This window comes from Microcaecilia unicolor, chromosome 1 (genome assembly GCF_901765095.1).
Source record: "Microcaecilia unicolor chromosome 1, aMicUni1.1, whole genome shotgun sequence".
Taxonomy (NCBI): domain Eukaryota; kingdom Metazoa; phylum Chordata; class Amphibia; order Gymnophiona; family Siphonopidae; genus Microcaecilia; species Microcaecilia unicolor.
Window position 1 is genome coordinate 565,928,235 of NC_044031.1, and position 21,642 is coordinate 565,949,876.

Sequence of the window (21,642 nt, forward strand, 5' to 3'; positions counted from 1 at the left end):
ATGAGCCTGTTCTTCAGGAATAAAAAAATGTACCATAGTAGATGACGGCAGATAAAGATCTGTACAGTTCATCCAGTCTGCCCAACAAGATAAATTCATAGCATAAGGTATGATGTGATATTAAATATGTATACTTGATCTTGATTTGTCCTTGTCATTTTCAGGGCACAGACTGTAGAAGTTTGCCTGGCACTGACCTTATTCTCCAACTACTGAAGCTGAATCTGTTGATTAGGGCACTGACCATAGAAGTCTGCCTAGCACTGGCTTTGCTTCCCAATTACTAGTGTTGACATCTAATCACCACTAAGCTTGTTTGGTTCCATACCTTCTATACATGATTCTTTTGTGTTTATCCTATGCCCGTTTTTGAATTCTGTTACCATTTTCATCTCCATCACCTCCCGCGGGAGGACATTCTAGGTATCTACCTCCCTCTCTGTGAAAAAGAACTTCATGAAGTTATTCCTCAGTCAGCCCCACTGCAACCTCAATTCATGTCCTCTAGTTCGACCACATACCCGTCTCTGGAAAAGGGTTGTTTGTAGATTAATACTTTTCAAATATTTGAATGTCTTTGCCATTTCACCCGTCTCCTTTCTTCCAGGATATACATGTTCAGGTCCTCGAGTCTCTCTTTATATGTCTTGTGACACAAATCCCATACCATTTTTGTTCCTTTTCTTTGAACCACTTCGTCTTTTTATGACCTTAGCAAGATATGGCCTCCAAAAATAAACACAATACTCAGAAATTGAATATCTGGGAATTACACCAGCGGCAGCTACAAAAATGCTCACCACCACCAGTATATTATTTTGGAATATTGAATTAATTCACCATGGGAAAGATGCAACCAATATCAATGGTGATATACTGATAAAACATTGTGGCAATATCCACCACAGTCAATCAAAGTGTCTAGACAGGTTGAATTGACCTTTTCTGCTTAAAACAAGATGTGTGATGTGGCGTTGTTGATTAAATACTATGAAGTGGTCCCTATGTTTTGGCTACTAATAGGGTCTTACACTAAGTTGTGGTAGTGTTTTTGGTCTGTGCTACAAATGAGCATGCGCTAAATGCCATTTATTCCAATGGGCGTCTATAGCATTTAACGTGCACTAATCATTAGAGCACACTAAAAATGCTATCGTGGCTTAGTAAAAGACCCCCTACATTAGGATAGCATACTTTGCAATTAAATAAAAACAGTGCAACATTAATCTTTCACAAAAGTATCCCTTTCACTAAATCCACGGGACACTGTATATAAACTGTCTCTGCCCATAAACACAAAACCACTTGCTTATACTTCAGTAAGTGAACAAATGAGTTTCTCAGCCAAAAGCACAGTTTGAGTTTGCTACTATGAATAATGCTTCGCCTCTTCTGCTGCTTGATGTAATGAAAAAAAAGTGGAAAAAAATATAACCTTAAGGAAGAACAAAAAAATACCTTTACAAATTGGAATCACTCCACTCCAAGTGCCGTTAATAGTGCATGTATGTGTTCTAGAGCTCTTGGGTTCCATTGTGTAGCCAGGTTGGCAAAGATAAGTCACATTCTGTCCAACAATAAAATCATCTCCATATCTAATACCATTAGCTGGTATACCTGGATCCCCACAACTGATTACTGTAAGTGAAAGGGTTAAAAAGCAGATGGTACTAAATTAATATAACTATTTCAAAGAAAAAGAAAACATTAATTTGATTATTTTTAATCGGTATAGAAATGTGTTTATCTGAAGGTATATAAAATCCATAAATATTGGCAATCAAAGAGCTACAGGGACACATGGGGAAATTTTATAAATGGCACCTAAAGTTAGGCACCAAGAAAACTGGGCACTAAGCTAGTATTCTATAATGGCAGAGCAGTGTGCTAAACCTGGTATAGAATATTAGTGTAAGTCCGCAGAAACACACCAAACTCTAGGTATGACCACTTAAGCTATGTCTATGGCAGGCATAAATGCAGGAGTCTACAAAGCAGCAGTTGGGCGCATAAGTGCAATTTTTCTATACAGTGAATGCAGGGAATAGTCAGAGCTCTCATGTCCCTTCCTTTTTAATACCTCCATTGCAGTTGCGCATGTGAGAAATTAGGCACTCAGTTTACAGAATAGGGGCATGTCAGTTATGTGTACAACTGCTAATTAGTGCCAATCAGTGCTTGTTAATGCCAATTATTAGTGCTGATCAACTAGTTATGTTATATGCATGACTGACCCTATTCTATAACTGGGTGTGTAATTGGATACCTAACTTCAGGTGGCATTTAATGATTCTGCAGGCTAAGGAGTAATTCTCACAATGTTGCTCAAAGTTAGGCACCGGGATGCGGCTCACTAAATACAAATTCTATATTGCAATAATTTACACACCAGATTTATGCATGAGCACCTATGTTAGCTGAAAGGCTGGTATAAATGCTTGTGCCTAACTGCAGGCTATTAGGTGTGTAACAATATTCTATAACTCAAGCTTAAAAGTGCTTGGTATGTCCCGGCCCACCCATTCCCCTCCCAGTTCCACACTCTCTTACAGTTGTGAGCTATGGATTTTACATGCACGATTATTCTATAAATCCAAGAACAAAGAAGAGGCACAAAAAAGCTACAGCAATAATTCACAAGTCAAAAAAAACACAGCCAAAACAACCAGCCAACAAATAGAATATTCAGGGCATAAAGGTTGATTACACTATACTCCTCAAGGCCAGTGTGAATGCTTCAGAAAAAAAGAGTCCAGTGTAAGCAACCTTTATGCCCTGAATATTCTATTTTTAAGGTGTGTTATATGTCCCTGTAATAAGGACCAAATATGCTTCTGGTGCAGGCAGTCCGAGGCCGAAACATATTGGGCTTTTACTAGCACATCTATATGGTAGGATGATATAAGCCCACTTTTGTTACCAAAGCTTGCTTTTTAAATAAGCTTCTTGTATCTGTCAGCCATTGGTTGGTTCTTTGGGCTGCTTCTTATCTGACTTGACAATATTCTATAACCCATGCTTATAAGTGCTTGGCGTGCCCCTGACCCGTCATGCCTTGTAGGTCCACACCCTCTTGCAGTTGCAAGCTATGGATTTTGCACATACAATTTGTAGAATACTGACTTATGCCTGTAACAGCTAATTAGTGCCAATTAACACCAATTGTAGCTAATAATTGTTAATGCCAATTAGCAGCTAATTATTCTATTAAGTTACACACACAACTGACACTGTTTTACAATTTGCACATGAAACTTTGCTCACATGGAGGGGCATAATTGAAAGGGGCACCCAAGTTTTCCTGATGACGTCCTCGCAGGACATCTCGGCAAAGGGACAGGGAAACCCGTATTATCAAAACAAGATGGGCGTCCATCTTTTGTTTCTATAATACGGTCAGGGACGCCCAACTCTTAACATTTAGGTCATCCCTAGAGATTGTCGTCCTTAGACTTGGTCGTTCTGATTTTCAGCGATAATGGAAACTAAGGACGCCCATCTCAGAAATGACCAAATTGAAGCCCTTTGGTCGTGGGAGGAGCCAGCATTCATAGTGCACTTGTCGCCCTGACATGCCAGGACACGAACCAGGCACCCTAGGGGGCACTGCAGTGGACTTCAAAAAAAGCTCCCAGGTACATAGCTCCCTTACCTTGTGTGCTGAGCCCCCCCAAAACCCACTACCCACAAGTGTACACCACTACCATAGCTCACCTAGATGTGGGTACAATGGGTTTCTGGTGAGTTTTGAAGGGCTCACATTTACCACCACAAGTGTAACAGGTAGGGGGGATGGGCCTGGGTCCACCTGCCTGAATTCTACTGCACCCACTAAAACTGCTCTAGGGACCTGCATACTGCTGTCATGGAGCTGGGTATGATATTTGAGACTGGCATAGAGGCTGGCAAAAAATATTTTAAAAAACATTTGAGGGTGGGAGGGGGTTGGTGACCACTGGGGGAGTAAGGGGAGGTCATCCCCAATTTCCTCCGGTGGTCATCTGGTCAGTTCGAGCACCTTTTTGTGGGTAAAGTTGTCCAAGTGTTCGTCAGGGACGCCCTTTTTTCCATTATGGGTCGAGAACGCCGATGTGTTAGGCATGCCCAAGTCCCGCCTTTGCTAGGCCTCCACCACGCCCCTGGAGACTTTGATCATCCCCGCAACGGAAAATGCTTCTCGGGGATCGGAGAAATCCTCAGTGCCCTGGAGCTCCTGGCACCATGCTTTAAGGGGGATTGAAGCCAATGCTTCTTCCGATGCCTGGCATTGATGATTCCCAATGCCGAAGAGGAGGTCTTCAAGTCCACTTGTCGCCTTAGGGTCAGAATTAACAACCATCAGTCCCAGAGGACCTGCATAGCAGCTGGCATTGAGACAGGTAGAGATCCACTCGATGCACAGTCACTCCCAGTGTGCAAGGGTCTCACAGCCATATGGACCAATGCACCTGATGCCAATGCAACATCCGATGCCAATGTCGAAGACACCAATGCCAACACCAACGTTGAGGCTTCAGACCTGGCTCCAAAAATCTTTTCTCTCTGACCCTCTTTAACCAACTGTGTTCTTTTCTTCATATGAAGACAAAGAATACAGTTGGCAGGGGGATGATCAGGCCCCAAACACTATAGACACCAAGAATGAGTATACTTGCCAGAGATGGTTTTGTTGCACCAAGTGCAGCACTTAAAGCCACTGGGAAATATTTGATGACATGAAAGGAAAAACAGCCATTGCCAAATCAATTGAGTCAATGATACTAAACAAATGGAAGAGCACCAAAAAAGAGAAAAGGGAAAAATACAACCGGAGCTCAGGCCTAAATGTGGCCTAGCAAGCACGGTAAAACAAAATAACTTAGAAAAAAGGCAAAAACAATCTAAAAAATATATACAGGGAAGGATTAAAAAAAGGTAAACCCCAAAAGAGGTATTAAGAAAAAAAAGAAAAAAGGAAGGCACAAAAAGACCAACCAAAGCAGTTGTGTGGAGTGGATAACAAACATGTCCTCTCCTCATTGTGGACAAAAGAGAACTGCTACTCCTGTGCTCAAGTGGCAGAAGGGAAGGCACTCATGCATGCGCGATGGAATGTGCCTGACCCTCAAAGACCTATTTTTAAGCATGTTACAAGTTCCAGACTGGCAATGCAGACCCTGCGTTACCCATCTTTAAGAATTACAGGCCTGCTTGTCCTCAGTGAACCGGTTATATCACATGATACAACCAGCTATCCACTAGCATTCAGTGTATTGCTGGCTAAGTTTGGCAGCCAAATTAGGCTGCCAAAGTAGCAGGTCTATCTTTGGCCGGTTTCAACTTAACCAGCCAGTGCTGAATATTGACTTGGCTGGTTAAGTTGAAACTGGCCAAAAATAAACCGGATATTCAATGCTGATCACTGGAAATGAATATCCGGGTTCAGCACTGACCACAGGAGGCGGGCCTGGCTACCTCTCACAGTCTGAATATCAGCCCCAATGACCACTAACAAGAGGCAGTGTGATGCACATCTATGTGGCAATGTTGTTCCTTATGCATCTAAAAGGCATCACGTACATGTTTTAAAATTGCCTATCTGTGAGGAACTATGTAAAGAACTGAGCTTCAAGACTCTTTTGGGGTGGTTTTATACAATTGTAAGTTAAATACAATACCCCCATAAGTGGTGGTGGTGGTAGGTGGCACACTAACATTTATGTGCCAAATATGCACATAAAGGATTAGAACAATGCACATACACATGGAAATGCCAACATTTGGCCTAAGCAGTATTCTGTAAATTTGCACGTATCTAACAGCACATATTTTACAGGTAGGGATGCACACATTTAATGTGATTGACCTTTGGAAACCAGAGTAAAGTTTTACAACTATGGTGCAATCTGGAGTCTTTTATTTCTCTCCTTGGTCATCATTGCTTTTTTGTATGTGTTGATCAATTAATTATATGCTGTTTTATTTTGACTAAACTAATGAAAAAAAATTAATCAAATTATATGTAATACCACCGCCAGACTGATTTATGGGTCCAAGAAGTTTGAAAGAGCAACTTCACTGTTGATGAAATTACATTGGCTCCCTTTTGAGGCCAGAATAATATTTAAGTTGGCATGCATTCTGCATAAATGATTTTTGGCCAAGTACCAATATACTTAAAGCTAATCACAGTGCCAAATTTGAAAGGAAATTCTCAAATGATTGATCACTTTTTACTAGGTTTTCCTGCTTCTAAAGGTGTACACTCAAAATAAATTATTTTATATATCATTTTCCTTTAACTGGTAAACAACAGTATTCCTATTTTCATTTTCATAAGGGGAGCCCACTGACATTTAATAGTGAGCTTTTAACCTTGGCTGAGCTGCATCCATGGGGAAGAGACATTTTCAGGGTTGGGGATTGGTACATTTCAGTAGGTCACAGAAGGTAAAGAAATAAAGAAAGCTGTTAAAAAAAAAAAAAGAAAAGAAGAGGGGAGGAATGAGTGAAAGATGAAAAAAATTGCAGTTGGGAAGAAGTAGAGTGGGAGGAGCCAAGAGAAAGAATAGGATTGGTGGAAAGGGTATGTAAGGGTGGTAGGAGTGTGATTAGTTAAAGGTTGGTGTGCTGAGTGTTTGTTGCGTTCTGGGGACAGGCGGGATAGGGTGTATAACTATGGTGGGGTGTAAGGAAGGCTTTTGTACAGGTTTTCGTGGTGTTTTTTTGTAGTAATTGTGGGGGATTTGAGGCAGCAGCACAGCAGTCTGCCATTGGTTAGTGCAGTTTGGTGCTACAGGGATTCTGTTTACAGTAGTAGTGGTTTGGACCCTGCTAGTCGCAAAAGACTTTCAATTAGATGGCAGTGTCATCTGGTGGTGTATGCAGAAGCTGTTGCAGGTTTGGTCTGTGATGGTAATTGGGGACTGATGAGGCAATGTGGGATGCCAGGATGAGTAGTGGTTCCCAGCAGCCATCATCATTGCACTGGGAGAGAAGCCTTATTTGCAGCAGGTTGCCTGTGGTGGTGCCTTCTTCCGGTGGCCTTGGCGGTGCCTGCCTCTGTGCTGGTTCAGGCAGATTATTTTGGAGTGTCTGAGGGCTGCGGGTGGCCAGTAACAGTGCCAGATTGTTTGTGGGGAAAATGGCACCAAGGAGAGTGCAGTCAGATTGGGTAGCAAATTCAGCTTCTCAGACTCGGGTGGGTCTGGATGGGGGGGCATCAGACATTCAGGTAAGTTGGTCAACAGGGTATGGGAAAGGCTGTGTAGTTGAGACAGCATGGTGGCTCTCGTATTCAGAGGCAAGCTGGGAAGACTTCTGTAGTGGGTAGTTATGGGTTTGAAGGGAGGTTGAGTGTATGAGCAGCTAGGGAACATGGGAGTGTGAAGAAGCAGCGGTGGTGGCAGCAGCAACAGCATGTGGTGGTTCTGGGACCTGAGCAGTCTTCTGAAGCAGGGCAATGGGAAAATTCTGGTGAGTTGGATCAGAGTACTGGGGAGTTGCTGGGTGGGTTGGGGGTGTGGAATTTTGGGGGATGGAGTGAGGGGAGAAGGGGTGTTTCTGGGAGTGGTCAAAGGACTTTGACATTGAGCTGGCTCGTGAGGGGCAAGAAATTTATGCATAGGCTGCAGCATGTAGTAAAATGTTTGGATTTGGAGAAGCAACAAAGGTGTGCTGCAGGGGGAGACCATATGCAGGTGTGGGAGTCTTCAGACTCTTGGGATTCCTCAGTTTCTGATTTTGAAAGGTAAAAAGTTTGAGCATGCAACCCCTTTTTTACGTGAATTGCATTGGTTGCCTGTGCGAGTGAAGATTGAATTTATCTTTAAAATTGTATATGGACTGAGTCCTGAGTATTTAACTGGTCTATATATAAGCCATCTCACCTCTTACAGTCATCAGAGGAACTGTTATTAGCCCTTTCATCTCATATGGGTTGCCAATTAGCAAGCACATGAAAAGGTACATTATATAGAAGAGCTTCTGAACTTTGGAATAATCTGCCATTACTACTACTACTATTTAGCATTTCTATAGCGCTACAAAGCGTACGCAGCGCTGCACAAACATAGAAGAAATACAGTCCCTGCTCAAAGAGCTTATAATCTAGTAGACAAAAAATATAGCAAACAAATCAATTAATGTGTAGAGGAAAGAGGAGAGGAGGGTAGGTGGAGTCGATTGGATATAAGTGGTTACGAGTCAAAAGCAATGTTAAAGAGGTGGGCTTTCAATCTAGATTTAAAGATGGTCAAGGATGGGGCAAGACACCATCTGACTTAATAAATATTTCACACTTATATGTGTGTTAGGAAATATGTAAAAACATGGTTGTTTAAAAAAAAACATCTGTAAAGGTACGGCTTATGGTATTGCAACTTTTGTAGTGATTTGCCTGTACTTTATATTGTATTGCAATATTATTTTGTTGTAACTCAAGTGTTGAAATTAAATTAAATCTTTCTCCTCTTCCTCTGATACACTAGGTGGTAGTGGCTGTATGGTGCCATTCCCAGCTTTTGTGGGGAGTTCAGTGGGTTTCCTGCAGATCTCACAAAAAGGGCACACATGGTGTGAGCTTGCCCCTTTAGATCTGACAATCATCAATGATTTTTATGAGGACATTATGTAGATCTTATCACATTATTTGAAAAGGAGCATAAGGGCAGTGAGCGGAAGAGGGGAGATGATCAGAAAGAGGATGGGAAGAGGAAGAAAGAGTTTCTAGCACTATATTTAATTAGGTACATCAAAAATATAGAAAAATGTAGGCAGATAAAGACCATCAGGCTTATTTTCGAAAGAGAAGGGCGCCCATCTTTCGACACAAATCGCAAGATGAGCGTCCTTCTCACAGGGTCGCCCAAATCAGCATAATCAAAAGCCGATTTTGAGTGCCCTCAACTGCTTTCTGTCTTGGGGTCAACCAAAGTTCACGGTGCATGTCAGAAGCATAGCAAAGGCGGGACTGGCGCGTGCTTAACACATGGGTGTCCTCGGCTGATAATGGAAAAAAGAAGGGTGTCCATGACGAACACTTGGACAACTTTATTTGGTCCTTTTTTTTTACGACCAAGCCACAAAAATGTGCCCTAAATGACCAGATGACCACCCTAAAAAAACACTAAAATATTTTTTCCAGAGTCTCTGCCAGCCTCAAATATCATACCCAGCTCCATGACAGCAGTAAGCAGGACCCTGGAGCAGTTTTAGTGGGTACTGCAGTGCACTTCAGGCAGGCGGACCCAGCCCACCCCCCCTACCTGTTACACTTGTGGTGGTAAATGTGAGCCCTCCAAAACCCACCACAAACCTACTGTACCCACATCTAGGTGCTCCCCTTCATCCCTAAGAGCTATGGTAGTGTTGTACAGTTGCGGAGAGTGGGTTTTGTGGGGCTCAGCACCCAAGGTAAGGGAGCTATGCACCTGGGAGGAATTTCTGAAGTCCACTACAGTGCCTCCTAGGGTGCCTGGTTGGTGTCTTGCTATGTCAGGGGGTCCAGTGCACTACGAATGCTGGCTCCTCCCATAACCAAAGGGCTTGGATTTGGTCATTTCTGAGATGGGTGTCCTTGGTTTCCATTATCGCCGAAAATCGGGGACAACCATCTCTAAGCACGATCATCTCTAACGTCGACCTAAATGTTGAGATTTGGGCATCCCTGACCATATTTTTGAAACAAAAGATGGACACCCATCTTGTTTCGATAATATGGGTTTCCCCGCCCCTTCATGGGGACGTCCTGCGAGGACGTCCTCAGGAAAACTTGGGCACCCCGTTCGATTATGCCCCTCCACATGGCCTATCTAGTCTGGTCAGGGTAGGGAGATCCATGGTGATTAGTAACTGGGCATGAGCAATCACTAATCCCTATTTGCTGTTGGCCTTAAAATTTAATCTTCTTAACTCCTAGCAGTGGTCTTGCGGTACTACCATTAGGATTCAAACTGCAAAAAAAGGGTGCATATAATTTTCTCACATCTTGGTAAATATCCCTCTTAGTCAATGTTGGACTTGTGCCTTTTGTCCTATAAACTGCTTTGCTATGAAATTATAAAAAGTGAAATAGCAAATCATTAAGGAGGTCATTTTATAAAGGTTTTTTTGTGAATGTGTGTAAATGACTTTTATTTTCTTATTTATTTTTATTTCTATACCACTTAATCTAAACAATATTAATCTGAGAAGAGCATATAGGGCATTATTGTATAAAGGTTATCCTCCTAAATTTACGCTCCTAAAATTTATGCATCTAAATTTATGAGCATAATTTGTGCTCCTAAATTTACGCTCCTAAATTACAAGCATATTCTATTTTGGAGCATAGATTAGGCTCATAATTTATGCTTGTAAATTTAGGAGCATAAATTTTATAGAATAATGTCCATAATGTTAAAAATACAAACAATGTTAAAAAAGACCAGAATTAATTGTAATTATTCAAGATTAATAAATATTTCATAGATACTTTGACATACCAGTCTTTCAATGTGAACATATTCTATAAACCATACACTTGATCATATAAACACTTTTTCAACTGTCTCCAATCAAAGTGAGAAAGGAATGGAATTCCATAAAGGAGGCCCTGCCACTAAAAAGCTAATTTGAGTTGACACCAACCTAGTCATCCTAGAGGAGGAAACACACAGTAAATTAGTCCCATTAGATTTTAGATTTCCTCCAACTTTTGTTCAATTAGCACCATAGCCAAATAAGTTGAGTCCGTGAAGAGGAAGTGTACTGGCGGTGTGGGCAGGAAAGAATGGGGAGATGCTGGCCATTGCATGAGGTTAGGGAAGGGAAGAAAAGATGCTGCTATCCTCGGCAGATGCCCAATGACTAGGCCAGCCCTGGAAAATACTCCTCTGTGTGATACAAGTTTGTTGTTACTGTTCAAATTAAGCTTCTTCAGCTATACAAAGACAAATTATCCCCACATCTTTCTTTAAAGTGTGATTTCTTTTAAACTCACTGGAGCATTTACAGATTATTCACTGAAAAGAAAACTTACTTGTACAGTTAGGCAAGGTTCCAGACCAAGTTCCATTGGCAGTGCACTCCCTTACCGAAGATCCAGATAATATATATCCTTCCATGCACGAATAAGTTATTGAGTGATGGAATACTGTGCCATCCATACGAAATACTTTTGCATTAGGAGATGTTCCTGGATTACCACACTGCACGGCTATAAAAAATGGCAATGAAAATAAGTAAATCAACAGTAAAAGCTGCTATACTGCTTTTCTCATGTCAAACATTCAACTGCCCATTTTGTGTTCCAGTTTTTGGAACGATTGACCAAAAGAATGGACTAATAAACATACATATCCTCATTTTAAAATCTCAATTTATGCAATAAACATTAGCATGAATATTTAAGCCTTCATGAACACTCTACAAATAGTAAACTATACAGGAAGAACTTAATATACTTGTTGAAGTCTATGAAGGGTTTTGTATCAGAATGCAAAATTTACACTTTCATTTATGTACTATATATATCTAGATCCCTTTCTCTCTATCTATCTTTATAAATATCAATATCTTTACATTTATAAATAGAGGCATTTAATAGGTCAAAGAGATAAAGGTTAAACTTAGGTGACTGTATGGAAAAGAAAACACAATGATAGATGTGATGTAGAACACAAAATAAAAGTTAAAAGCTTAGTTGACTGGTCATGATTCTACAGGGTTTATAATAGATTTCAAATCTTTTCTCCCTGCAACAGTTCTGTTGAATGGATATTAACCTTAGGGCTGTGAAATAAGCTGTGCCATTTTAAAAAAGATGAATGATTCTTTCTGGCAGAGTGAAAGTTGATGATACAGTAGACAATTGAAGAAATACAACATTTTATGCCTCCATTCAAAAGCATTTTATCAGTTATGGTTTGATGAGAGTTGTGTCCTATTTGTGAAATCAAAATGATTGAAACACAAATTCTTTTTTCATAAATATTCAAGAAGATTTATTTTCACAGTAGAGCAGTACTTATTCAAGACAATTCTATTAATAAGCACTAACAGTAGGTGTCAAATGCCCACATATATTACAGTATACTAGCATACAGTATACATGGGTAACAGATGCCACTAATTAGCACTCATACACGTATATGGTAGCTGCTATTTTGTAACATATGTAGGCATTATTATTTCTGCATATATGCAAGGGGGGCTTACACATGGGTGGAGCATGGGTGGGCCATTGGTCAGGTTTACACCATCGGTTACACAATAATTTGAAGTCACATAGCTGTGAACACCTACTTTGACTACATCCATGGCCAGATGTTTCTCCTTCCTTTGTCTTGGCCATTTAAGGGACAAGATTGCATGGCTGTGCTACCATTTCTGGATGTTTTGTAGCAGGTCTCAAAACTCTCAGAATTATGTTCTACCTGTAGTAGGTCAGAATATCCTATGAGATTTATAGGCAGAGTTGAGGAACCAAGGGTATGGGGTTCAAACATGATGGGTAGAGTCTCACCTTTCCATTTTGCTTCTGTTATCCTGTCCTAGTACCCCTTCACTGAAAAGTTGTTGCTTTTAGTGCAGCATCTGCTTAACAAGGAGCTTGATTTTTTTCCTTAAAAGATAGACTATTTGTACTCATGAGTGGTACCTCACTAGGTGGGGAGTGAAGATTCACTCCTTCCCCTTGAAAAAAAGGCACAAACAAAGGCAGTTTGGGCTGACGTCCGGTGCCAGACAAGCCTCTTCTCCTGTAGTCGGAGCCGGCGCATCAGCGCTGGCCAACAGTGTCGACGGGGTCTCCTTGAGCCCCATCCTATGTGTGGCTCCCCCACAGCCAGGAAGGAACAGCACGGAGTCAAGCCTTACAGCCCAATCTCCCAATGTAGAGGAGATAAACGTGCAGGGAGGGAACTTGCCCGCGCTGGGAGAATCGATTAGGAGCAGTCTTTAAAGGCTCCCCTTCCTGCTTTTTCTTTGGGGCTTTTGGCAAAACCAGCCATAGTGACAATGGAGTCACTCTGGGACCTGACGTTTAACTTACAGTCTTCTTTACAACTATTGATAACTAAAAATACTAGTGAAAATAAGGTATTGTCTGAAGCAGTCCTTATCCAGGCACAGATAACTGCTCAACAATCCTCAGAAGTGAAACTTCTAGATAAAAAAAAATTCAAAAACTGGAATCTTTGGGGCAAGTCTCAATTAGGGACAGAAATTGTACATTTTGTCGATTGGAATTCTTAGAGAATCAATCTAGGAGACTAAAGCTGAGGCTGACCAATTTTCCCAGATCACCCTTGATTACACCAATAGAAATGGTTAAAAAATATTTGGTTGAAATTTTAGGAATGTCTCGTGACTCATCACCTCCAATAACTCGGGCACAGTACTTGAAGAGTAATGTAAAATCTTCATCTGGAATTTCTCAACCCTAAGTAGGAGATTATCTTGCTTATAATCGAAATAGAAAAATGCCTATATTGTGACCCAAATCGGGAGATAGACGTTTATCTCACGAAAAAGAATAAAGCGGTATAATCAAAAGCCGAATTTGGATGTTTTCAACTGCACTCCGTCGCGGATGCAGACAAAGTTGATGGGGGTGTGTTGAAGGCGTGGTGAAGGCGGAACTTGGGCGTAGTTATCGGCCAATCAGAGATGGGCGCCTTTCGCTGATAATGGAAAAACAATATGCGTTTTTAGCGAGAATTTAGGGCACTCTTCCTGGACCCTGTTTTTCCACGAATAAGGCCCCAAAAAGTGCCCTAAATGACCAGATGACCACTGGAGGGAATCGGGGATGACCTCCCCTGACTCCCCCAGTGGTCACAAACCCCCTCCCACCACAAAATATGCCGTTTCACAACTTTTTATTTTCACCCTCAAATGTCATACCCACCTCCCTGGCAGCAGTATGCAGGTCACTGGAGCAGTTATTAGGGGGTGCAGTGGACTTCAGGCAGGTGGACCCAGGCCCATCCCCCCCACCTGTTACACTTGTGCTGGTAAATGGGAGCCCTCCAAACTGCCCCGAAATCCACTGTACCCACATGTAGGTGCCCCCCTTCACCCCTTAGGGCTATAGTAATGGTGTAGACTTGTGGGCAGTGGGTTTTGAGGGGGATTTGGGGGGGGGCTCAACACCCAAGGGAAGGGTGCTATGCACCTGGGAGCTGTTTTACCTTATTTTTTTTTTTTGTAAAAGTGCCCCCTAGGGTGCCCGGTTGGTGTCCTGGCATGTGAGGGGGACCAGTGCACTACGAATCCTGGCCCCTCCCATGAATAAATGTCTTGGAGTTATTCGTTGTTGAGCTGGGCGCTTTCAGTTTCCATTATCGCTGAAAAACAAAAACGCCCAGCTCAAAAAAAGATAAACGTCCATGTTTTTCGAAAATACGGTTCGGTCCGCCCCTTCACGGACCCGTTCTCGGAGATAAACGCCCATGGAGATAGACGTTTCCGTTTGATTATGCCCCTTCACATGAACCTCACATCCTTCTTAGAATCCTCACTAGAGATTATTACTCAGAGAACAACTGCGGTGGTTTCCTTCACTTTGGAGATGGATTGAGATGCTGTGTTGAAACTTTCATTTTGTCATTTAGAATCTCTCTTCCTGGGATTTAAAATAAGAATTTATCCTGATTTGGCAAGAGAAATACAGAAAAGGCATAAAGCCTTTTTGGCTCTATGCCCAAGGACTTTGGCATTAGGTGCAAATTTTGTACTTAAATTTCCTTGCATATGTCGAGTATTATTTCAGTCTAAACAATTTCAATTCTTTGATCCCAAGCAGTTAGAAGAATTTTTGCTGTCTAAAGAAGAGGTAAATATTATAGTCTAGTCACAGATAGTACACTGTATGATAGCTTGGAGTAAACTAGTTGGGTTGCAATAATTATAAATTGATTTCCTAGATTAATGGGCTCTTTTTGTTATGATTGTGGTCAGAACCCCTCTCAAACTTACCTTTTTCCTGGTGGTCAGCTTCTTAGCTGGCTTCTGTTTCCTTTGTCTGTTCTTTCTGAGCTAGCTCTGTCTCTCTATGCTGGCAGCTTCCAGCAGCATGACTCTAATTGTTTCACTTTACTACAGCTGTGTGTGTGGACTGAGTTAGCTCTACCTCTCTTTGGGTGTACTGGCTTCAAGTGCTTCATGGTGCTGCATTGGTATGGGTTGGGCCTCTCTGGGTTTCAGTGTGCTGTCTGCCTGGGTCTAGGGAGTGTGACATCATCAGGGAGGGCCTTGATAAGGAAGTGGTGTTCTTCCCTTCAGGGCCTTTGCAACATTTGCTTTTGGCTACTTGCTTTAGGTCCAGCTTAGTGTTAGTGCAGTGTGCACTTGTGACTGTGTGTTTAGCTTTCCTGCTTTTCCCTTGTGGTTCCCCTGCTTTTCCCTCTTGGTGCTTTGGAAGCATTGCTGTGTGTAGGGCTTTGGAAGCTCTGTTGCTGATAGAAGTACTTCAGGGTTTGGTGTTAGGAACACTGCAGATTTGGCTGTTAGAAGTACTTCTGGTATTTGTGCTGTTGGGAGCATTGCAGTCTTTGCTGTTTGTGTTTGGTGCTTTGGAAGCACTTTTGGCTTACGTGTTTAGCTTCCCTGTTTTTTCTCTTGTGGCTCCCCTGTCTTCCCTTTTAGTGCTAGGAGTGCTTCCGGTTGTTTGGTGCTTGGGAGCACCTTAGTTAGTTTAGAGTTGTAGAGCTGCTGTAGCTTGGTGTTTTCGAAGCACCTTTATTAGCTTATGTGTTTAGCTTCCCTGCCTTTCCCTTGTAACTCCCCTGCTTTTCCTTTTGGTACTGTGTGAAGCATTCCTGTTAGGTCAGTGCCTAGGGGCACTCCTATTAGTATAGGGCTTAGGAAGTCCTTTTGTTAGTTTACTATGAGGAACACTTCTGTTGGTTTAGGGCTTGGGAGTACTTAGGTCAGTTTAGGATTTAGGAGTACTTCTGTTTCCAGTCCAGGTCCCTTTGTCATCTGGTGTCATCCAGTAAGTCCTGCCGGCCACTCGAACCCAGGGGCTCAACCCTTGGGAGGCAGTGGCTAAGTGCAGGTGAAGTTGTATGGACCAGTCCGGTGTGTTCCAGTCCAGTGTTCCAGTCCTGTGTCCTCCAGTCTGGGGGATTCCAGTCCAGGTGTTCCAGCTCGCTGGGCGGTGCCTGCAGTCCCTGCCGGTGTGCTTGCCCAGCGTCGATTGGTGGGTTTTGCCTGCTGCTGTCGCTCCTCGTCAGCAGCCCAGGGCTCACATTTGCTCCAGAGCCCGGCCCCGCGGGCTCTAAACCTGAGAACCTGACACTTTTAAGTTCTTGGATCTAATTTACCTAATTATAATGGTCGAAAGTGGTGAATTGATTTCTGTTATTGATAATACTGAATATTTCTTTATGTTAAGATTTTCCAATTTCTTGTATTATCTCTCTAAGAGTTGTATAATATATAATTTGAATAAAAATGAAATTGTAAAAAAAAGAAAAAAGGCTCAAAAAGAGACACAAAAAAAGGAAAAGAAAAAAAACGGGGAAGGAAGAAGGAAAGGAACAAAAAGGGGGGCGAAAAGGAAGAGAAAAAAGAAAGGGGAAGGGAAGGGGCAAGGATTGGGACAAGGAAGAGGGAAGCAGAAACATTTTTGTTTTTCTGTTGCATGAGGTTTTCAATCATATTGTTGCATGACAGATCTAAAATGATAAAGACTTCTGATTCATTATATTGCAAGATAGTAGTCTTAGTTTTTTGGAGAAATCTTTTTGCATAAAGGGTTGTAACAGAATAACAGTTTTTTAATATTTGAAAATTGTTTTTTGCATATTTTTTCTGCAACTCTTGAACAGTAGATAGTCAATTGCTTAGGTAATACGGTACTTATTTTTCTGCAGTCTTTTGAACTGCTGATAGTTAATTACTTAAGACAATATGTTACGATGCTTCTTTTTCAAAGCTACATTTGTGTGTCTTTTCATGCCCTAATTTGTTATATATTACGTGCAGGGGCATTTTCAATATAACATCCAAATGATGTCAGAGACGTTTATCAGAAAACGTCCAACGAGGCTATAATCGACAAAAATAAGTAAAAGTTCTCAGTAGCACTTAACTTAGATAAATCACTTCTCAAGGGGATATGTTGTCCGACACAACATCATGTTTCGCCGTTTGGCTGCTTCAAGGTTATCTCCCCGTCTCATTACCGATGTAAGTTAAGTGCTACTGAGGCATTAATCTGATATAAGTTGACTACAAAAATTTTTTATTCAAGCGTTGCACTCAATAGAGGTTTTGAATCCAAAAAGAGTCTAACTAAAAAAATATATTAAAAAAGTCATATATAAAACAATAATGCATAAAAATATGCTTGAAGACCAGTGATGATTGGAGAGTGGAGGCTTAAACCAAAGAGTGCCCCATGACTCCGCCAAGCTGAAGTTTTCTTTAAAAAAAAAAAAAGGTTTTCTTTAGTTTCTAGCACCACAAGCTCAGAATTATACATTTTGAATGGTATTATCTGATGGACTTGTGTTAAGTATATGAGCTTGAAGCGAGTTTGTTGACATCATTAAAAATGTGACATCAGATATAGAAGGAATTGAGAGGAAAAATGGTATTGCTAAAATATGAATGTATGCCACATCCCAAGTCTATAAATTATGCTCCCCCCAACAACAAGGAGAGACTGCACAGACCGACAACACTTCCCCCTTATCCTGGCGCCCACATTCATAGTGCTTGGACCGTTGGCAGAAGCTCCCTAAAGTACAATCTGATGACCACATGCACACCATCTTTACCCCACTACCCATCCCCACATCTCTGCACATGCTACACAGAAAGGCCAACATTCAACCCCCAGTCTCCATGTCTACCTCTGCTCACCTTTGCTCATGTAATGCATCCTCCAGCCCCCCCCCCCCCATCTGACTGTTACCATCTGTCACAGCCTATATGATGAGCATTGCACAAATGGTATGAAAGCATAATAATGTAGGGGATGGCAAGAAGATCTGTCATCTGAACCCTGTCTGTACCAACTTATGTGTTATAGACACTTTGTAGTGCACTGGGAGGTTAAAGCACTGCTGTGCCGGTTCCAATGCATCCACAGTGAAAGCCCAGCGCTGACCTGGCACATGAGGGAGCACCTCCAGCGCCAAAGTAAGTAGCATAACCAGAGCAGCCCATAACACCTCTGTTCTGAATCAAGGACTGAGGAGGCAGCTACCCTTCTTCCAGTGAGCCCGCTAACCCTACATGTGTTGCACCTAACCCACAATCAATGAGATGACATAGAAAGGAATGGGGGGGGGGGGGGATCTCTTTGCTCACCCTCTACCAGACACCAATAACAAAGGGCTTGGTGTGGTACACACAACAACCTACTTAGCACAATGTAGCCCTAACAGCAGGACAAATAAAATAATGTTTACAAACACCCGCTGTAGGAGTTGAACCCATAACCATGCATTTGGAGTAGCTCCTCTGATCACAGTGCTTCCAAGGTCCCCTGCTGTATCATCTCATTGTTGTCATCAGATTACAACACTTGCCCACAGCTGTCCCAGTCCATGCCTCCCATCAATCAGCTGCACCATTAGACAAGTCATATAGGATGTTGTGATCTTACCTGCCAACTGTTTCCACACAGAGAACACCCTCAAGCTATGGACCAGCTGACCAAGATTGAAGGACCTACATCACCACTGAACTCTGTATCTGTTTATGTCCCAGGGTGGGGATGGGGGCATGAACTTTTGCTACAATACATATGCTATCACCAGATATGTGATGTCACCAAATGCTGGGGTTGATGGGACTGCACGGTCTTTGTCAGAAGCTTTGCGGTTGGTGTTCTGGCATGTCAGGGGGACCAGTGCACTAGAAATGCTGGCTCCTCCCACATGGCTTGCATTCGGACAATTTTGACAGGGACGTCTTTGGATTCGAAAATCACTGAAAGTCAGAAACGTCCATGTCTAGGGACGTCCAAATCTAGGGAAGCCCAAATTTAAGGATTTGGATGTCTCTGACAGTATTTTCGAAACGAAAGATGGACGTCCATCTTGTTTCGAAAATATGGGTTTCCCCGCCCCTGGATTTCACCGTTTTGCAAGGATGTTTATACCCCCTCTGCCAATTCAAAAAAATGGAAAATCAACTCATCTTGCATTCAGCATCCATAATTTAGCTAATACTTCAACCTGAGAAATTAATGAGTGGTCAACAAATCAGTCTGCATGAGAGAATAATTAACATTAATAACTCATAGTGCCAGGAGTGCCATCCATCCTTTGATGAATGGTGCACACGCTGTGGAGCTCCACCAACTGATGTGTTGAATGAATCAAGGAGGAATTCCAGATGTGGTAGTTCTAGAAACTGTTCCTTTTCTAAAACAATGAATGTTGCATACATTCACCTTTTAGAGCTGCTGTCTCCACAGTCTGCTTGGTTAAAATTAAAAAACTGGAATTGGTTTAAAAGGGTTAGGTATCAATGCAAGAGTATGCTGGAGCCGGCTCGCACCAGCTTGCGGTTGTTAAATTTTTTAACATTTTGCAAGCTGGTTGTTCAAGCAGGGTGAGCCAATGGTGGTTGCTATTGTTCAGACAGGGCTCTCCCTCCAGTTCCCTGCGCACCCTGTTGGGCTCTCCATCCCGCGAGCCGCAGGGTCCCAGCACATACCTAAAGGCAGCCACCCTGGTGGTCTAGTGGATTCTTCTGGGCAGGAAAGATCCCCAGTCTTTCTTGCTTGCTGCCGGCACTGACTAACCTGCAGCCGCATTGCTCTTTAAAAATGGATGCCGAGACTTCCAGCGGCGGCCTCGCAAGACTTCCGGTCAAGTCTTGCGAGGCCACTGCTGTAAGTCTCGGCAACCATTTTAAAGAAGATGCGGCAGCAAGAGGGTCAGTGCTGGCAGTGGGTAGGAAAGACTGGGGATTTTTCTGCCCTGAAGAATCCACTAGACCACCAGGGTGGATTCAGTTCAGGTATGCGCCGGGACCCTATGGCTTTGGGGACCGGGAGAGCAGGGAGGAGGTCTGAAATAGTTAGACAGGTGGGTGGGGTGGGGAGGATACTATAAAAAATGTTGAATTTTTATTTAATCTCACTTATATTTTCAAACATGCCGGCTTGTGCACACAGATGTACACAGAGGAAGTATAATAACGGAATAACTTTTCATAAATAGAGTAGTAATTTGTTGTAAATCATAATCAGTGTGTTATTTGGAGGGGCTGGTTATATAGGGACACTATAATGTGTTATATTCGTGCAGAGATGTTTTTTCTCCTAGTAAAGGGCCACTAAAACAGACATCATGTTATGAGAATCAGGTGCTCAACATTCAGAGTTTACTTATTTATGGCGTTTTATCCCACATTAAACATGAATTAGATTGGAACCTGGGAACCTTGGAGCACTTAAAATACTTTTTTTTTTCCTGGAGGGAATAATGCATTGCCCCCCCCCCCCCCCCTCAGGCTTTCTCCCCGGGTATAGCCAGCCCTGCAATTTGGGGGAGGGGACAAAGTGCAGAGCTGGCTATACCTGGGGAAAGAACCTGTTGTTAAAAATTTACCAGCACACCATTGTTTAAGGAACTGCATGCTGTCCTAGGATCAATATTAGTGTTGGCAAGTTTGACTGGATATTTGACCAAGCTGGGCATCACAATCATGCTTCTATCTATTTTCCAGACCCTTAAGACAATGCATAAAAATTAAAGTAAAATCTAAAACAGAGTGATGTCAGTTTGGATAAGCAATACCAGTATTGTCTGCTTGTGACTAGGGCTGGATTATACTATTTTGAGACCTAGGCAAACATATAATTGTGGGCCCCCTTCAATGCCACCCCATAAAGATAAACCAGAGTAACATTAGGAACCCAGCAACATTGTGAGTACCTAATAGCATAACAAAATAAATTATGAGTGTGACATCTCTGCAACTGCGGATTAACAACAGAGAAGATCCTATCAAATAACTAAGAGATAGAAGCTGTGAGTATGGTCGGAAGGTAAAGATTTGCAACTATCCTAGCGCTGCATCCAATTTCCGTAAAGCTATCAGGCAATTGGAGAGAAAGGCTGATACATGTGAAGAGCTATGGAACGTAATCTTCAAAGCCCTGTGTATTTCAGCTATAGCTGACACAAACTCACTGAACACACCTTCTGCTGGAATACCAATGAGGAGGAGAAATTGACCAAACTGACAACATGGAGTGGCTGGCTACTGAAGGAATATCTGCCTGTACGGTACAGGACAGGGAACAAAGAACACTGTGACATAATAATTGAAAAGGGGGAAGAAGTGATAAAAGAGGAAAAAGTACCCGAGGGCATCAGATATCCATCAGTGGCAAGATTATTAATTCTCATATAGCACAAAGCTATTCCAAACCCATTTGCCCCCAGAGACCAAAACCTCTACTTCATTCATCAACTTTTATTTAAACTTGTATTATGAATGCATTTCAAATTCAAAAATATTAGAAAATATAAAGACAAAACTCAAACCACACAAGCAGCTCTTAAAGTCACTATTTCTGAGGCATTAAATATAAAACCTCAGATGTAGTGACTTTAGGAGCTACTTGTGTGGTTTGAGTTTTGTCTTTATATTTTCTAATATTTTTGAATTTGAAATGCATTCATAATACAAGTTTAAATAAAAGTT

The 21,642-nt window shown here is 42.0% G+C and overlaps 1 protein-coding gene across 1 annotated transcript in view; it reads right to left on the reverse strand.

Moving 5' to 3' along the window:
* Positions 1–21,642, reverse strand: part of CSMD3 (CUB and Sushi multiple domains 3) — a 2,043,988-nt gene that overhangs the window by 151,509 nt on the left and 1,870,837 nt on the right. Inside the window, exons 59-60 of the mRNA XM_030189879.1 lie at positions 11,000–11,176; positions 1,459–1,638 (exon numbers count right to left, since the gene is read on the reverse strand). Coding sequence (XP_030045739.1) covers positions 1,459–1,638; positions 11,000–11,176 — 357 coding nt within the window. The remainder of the gene's footprint in view (positions 1–1,458; positions 1,639–10,999; positions 11,177–21,642) is intronic.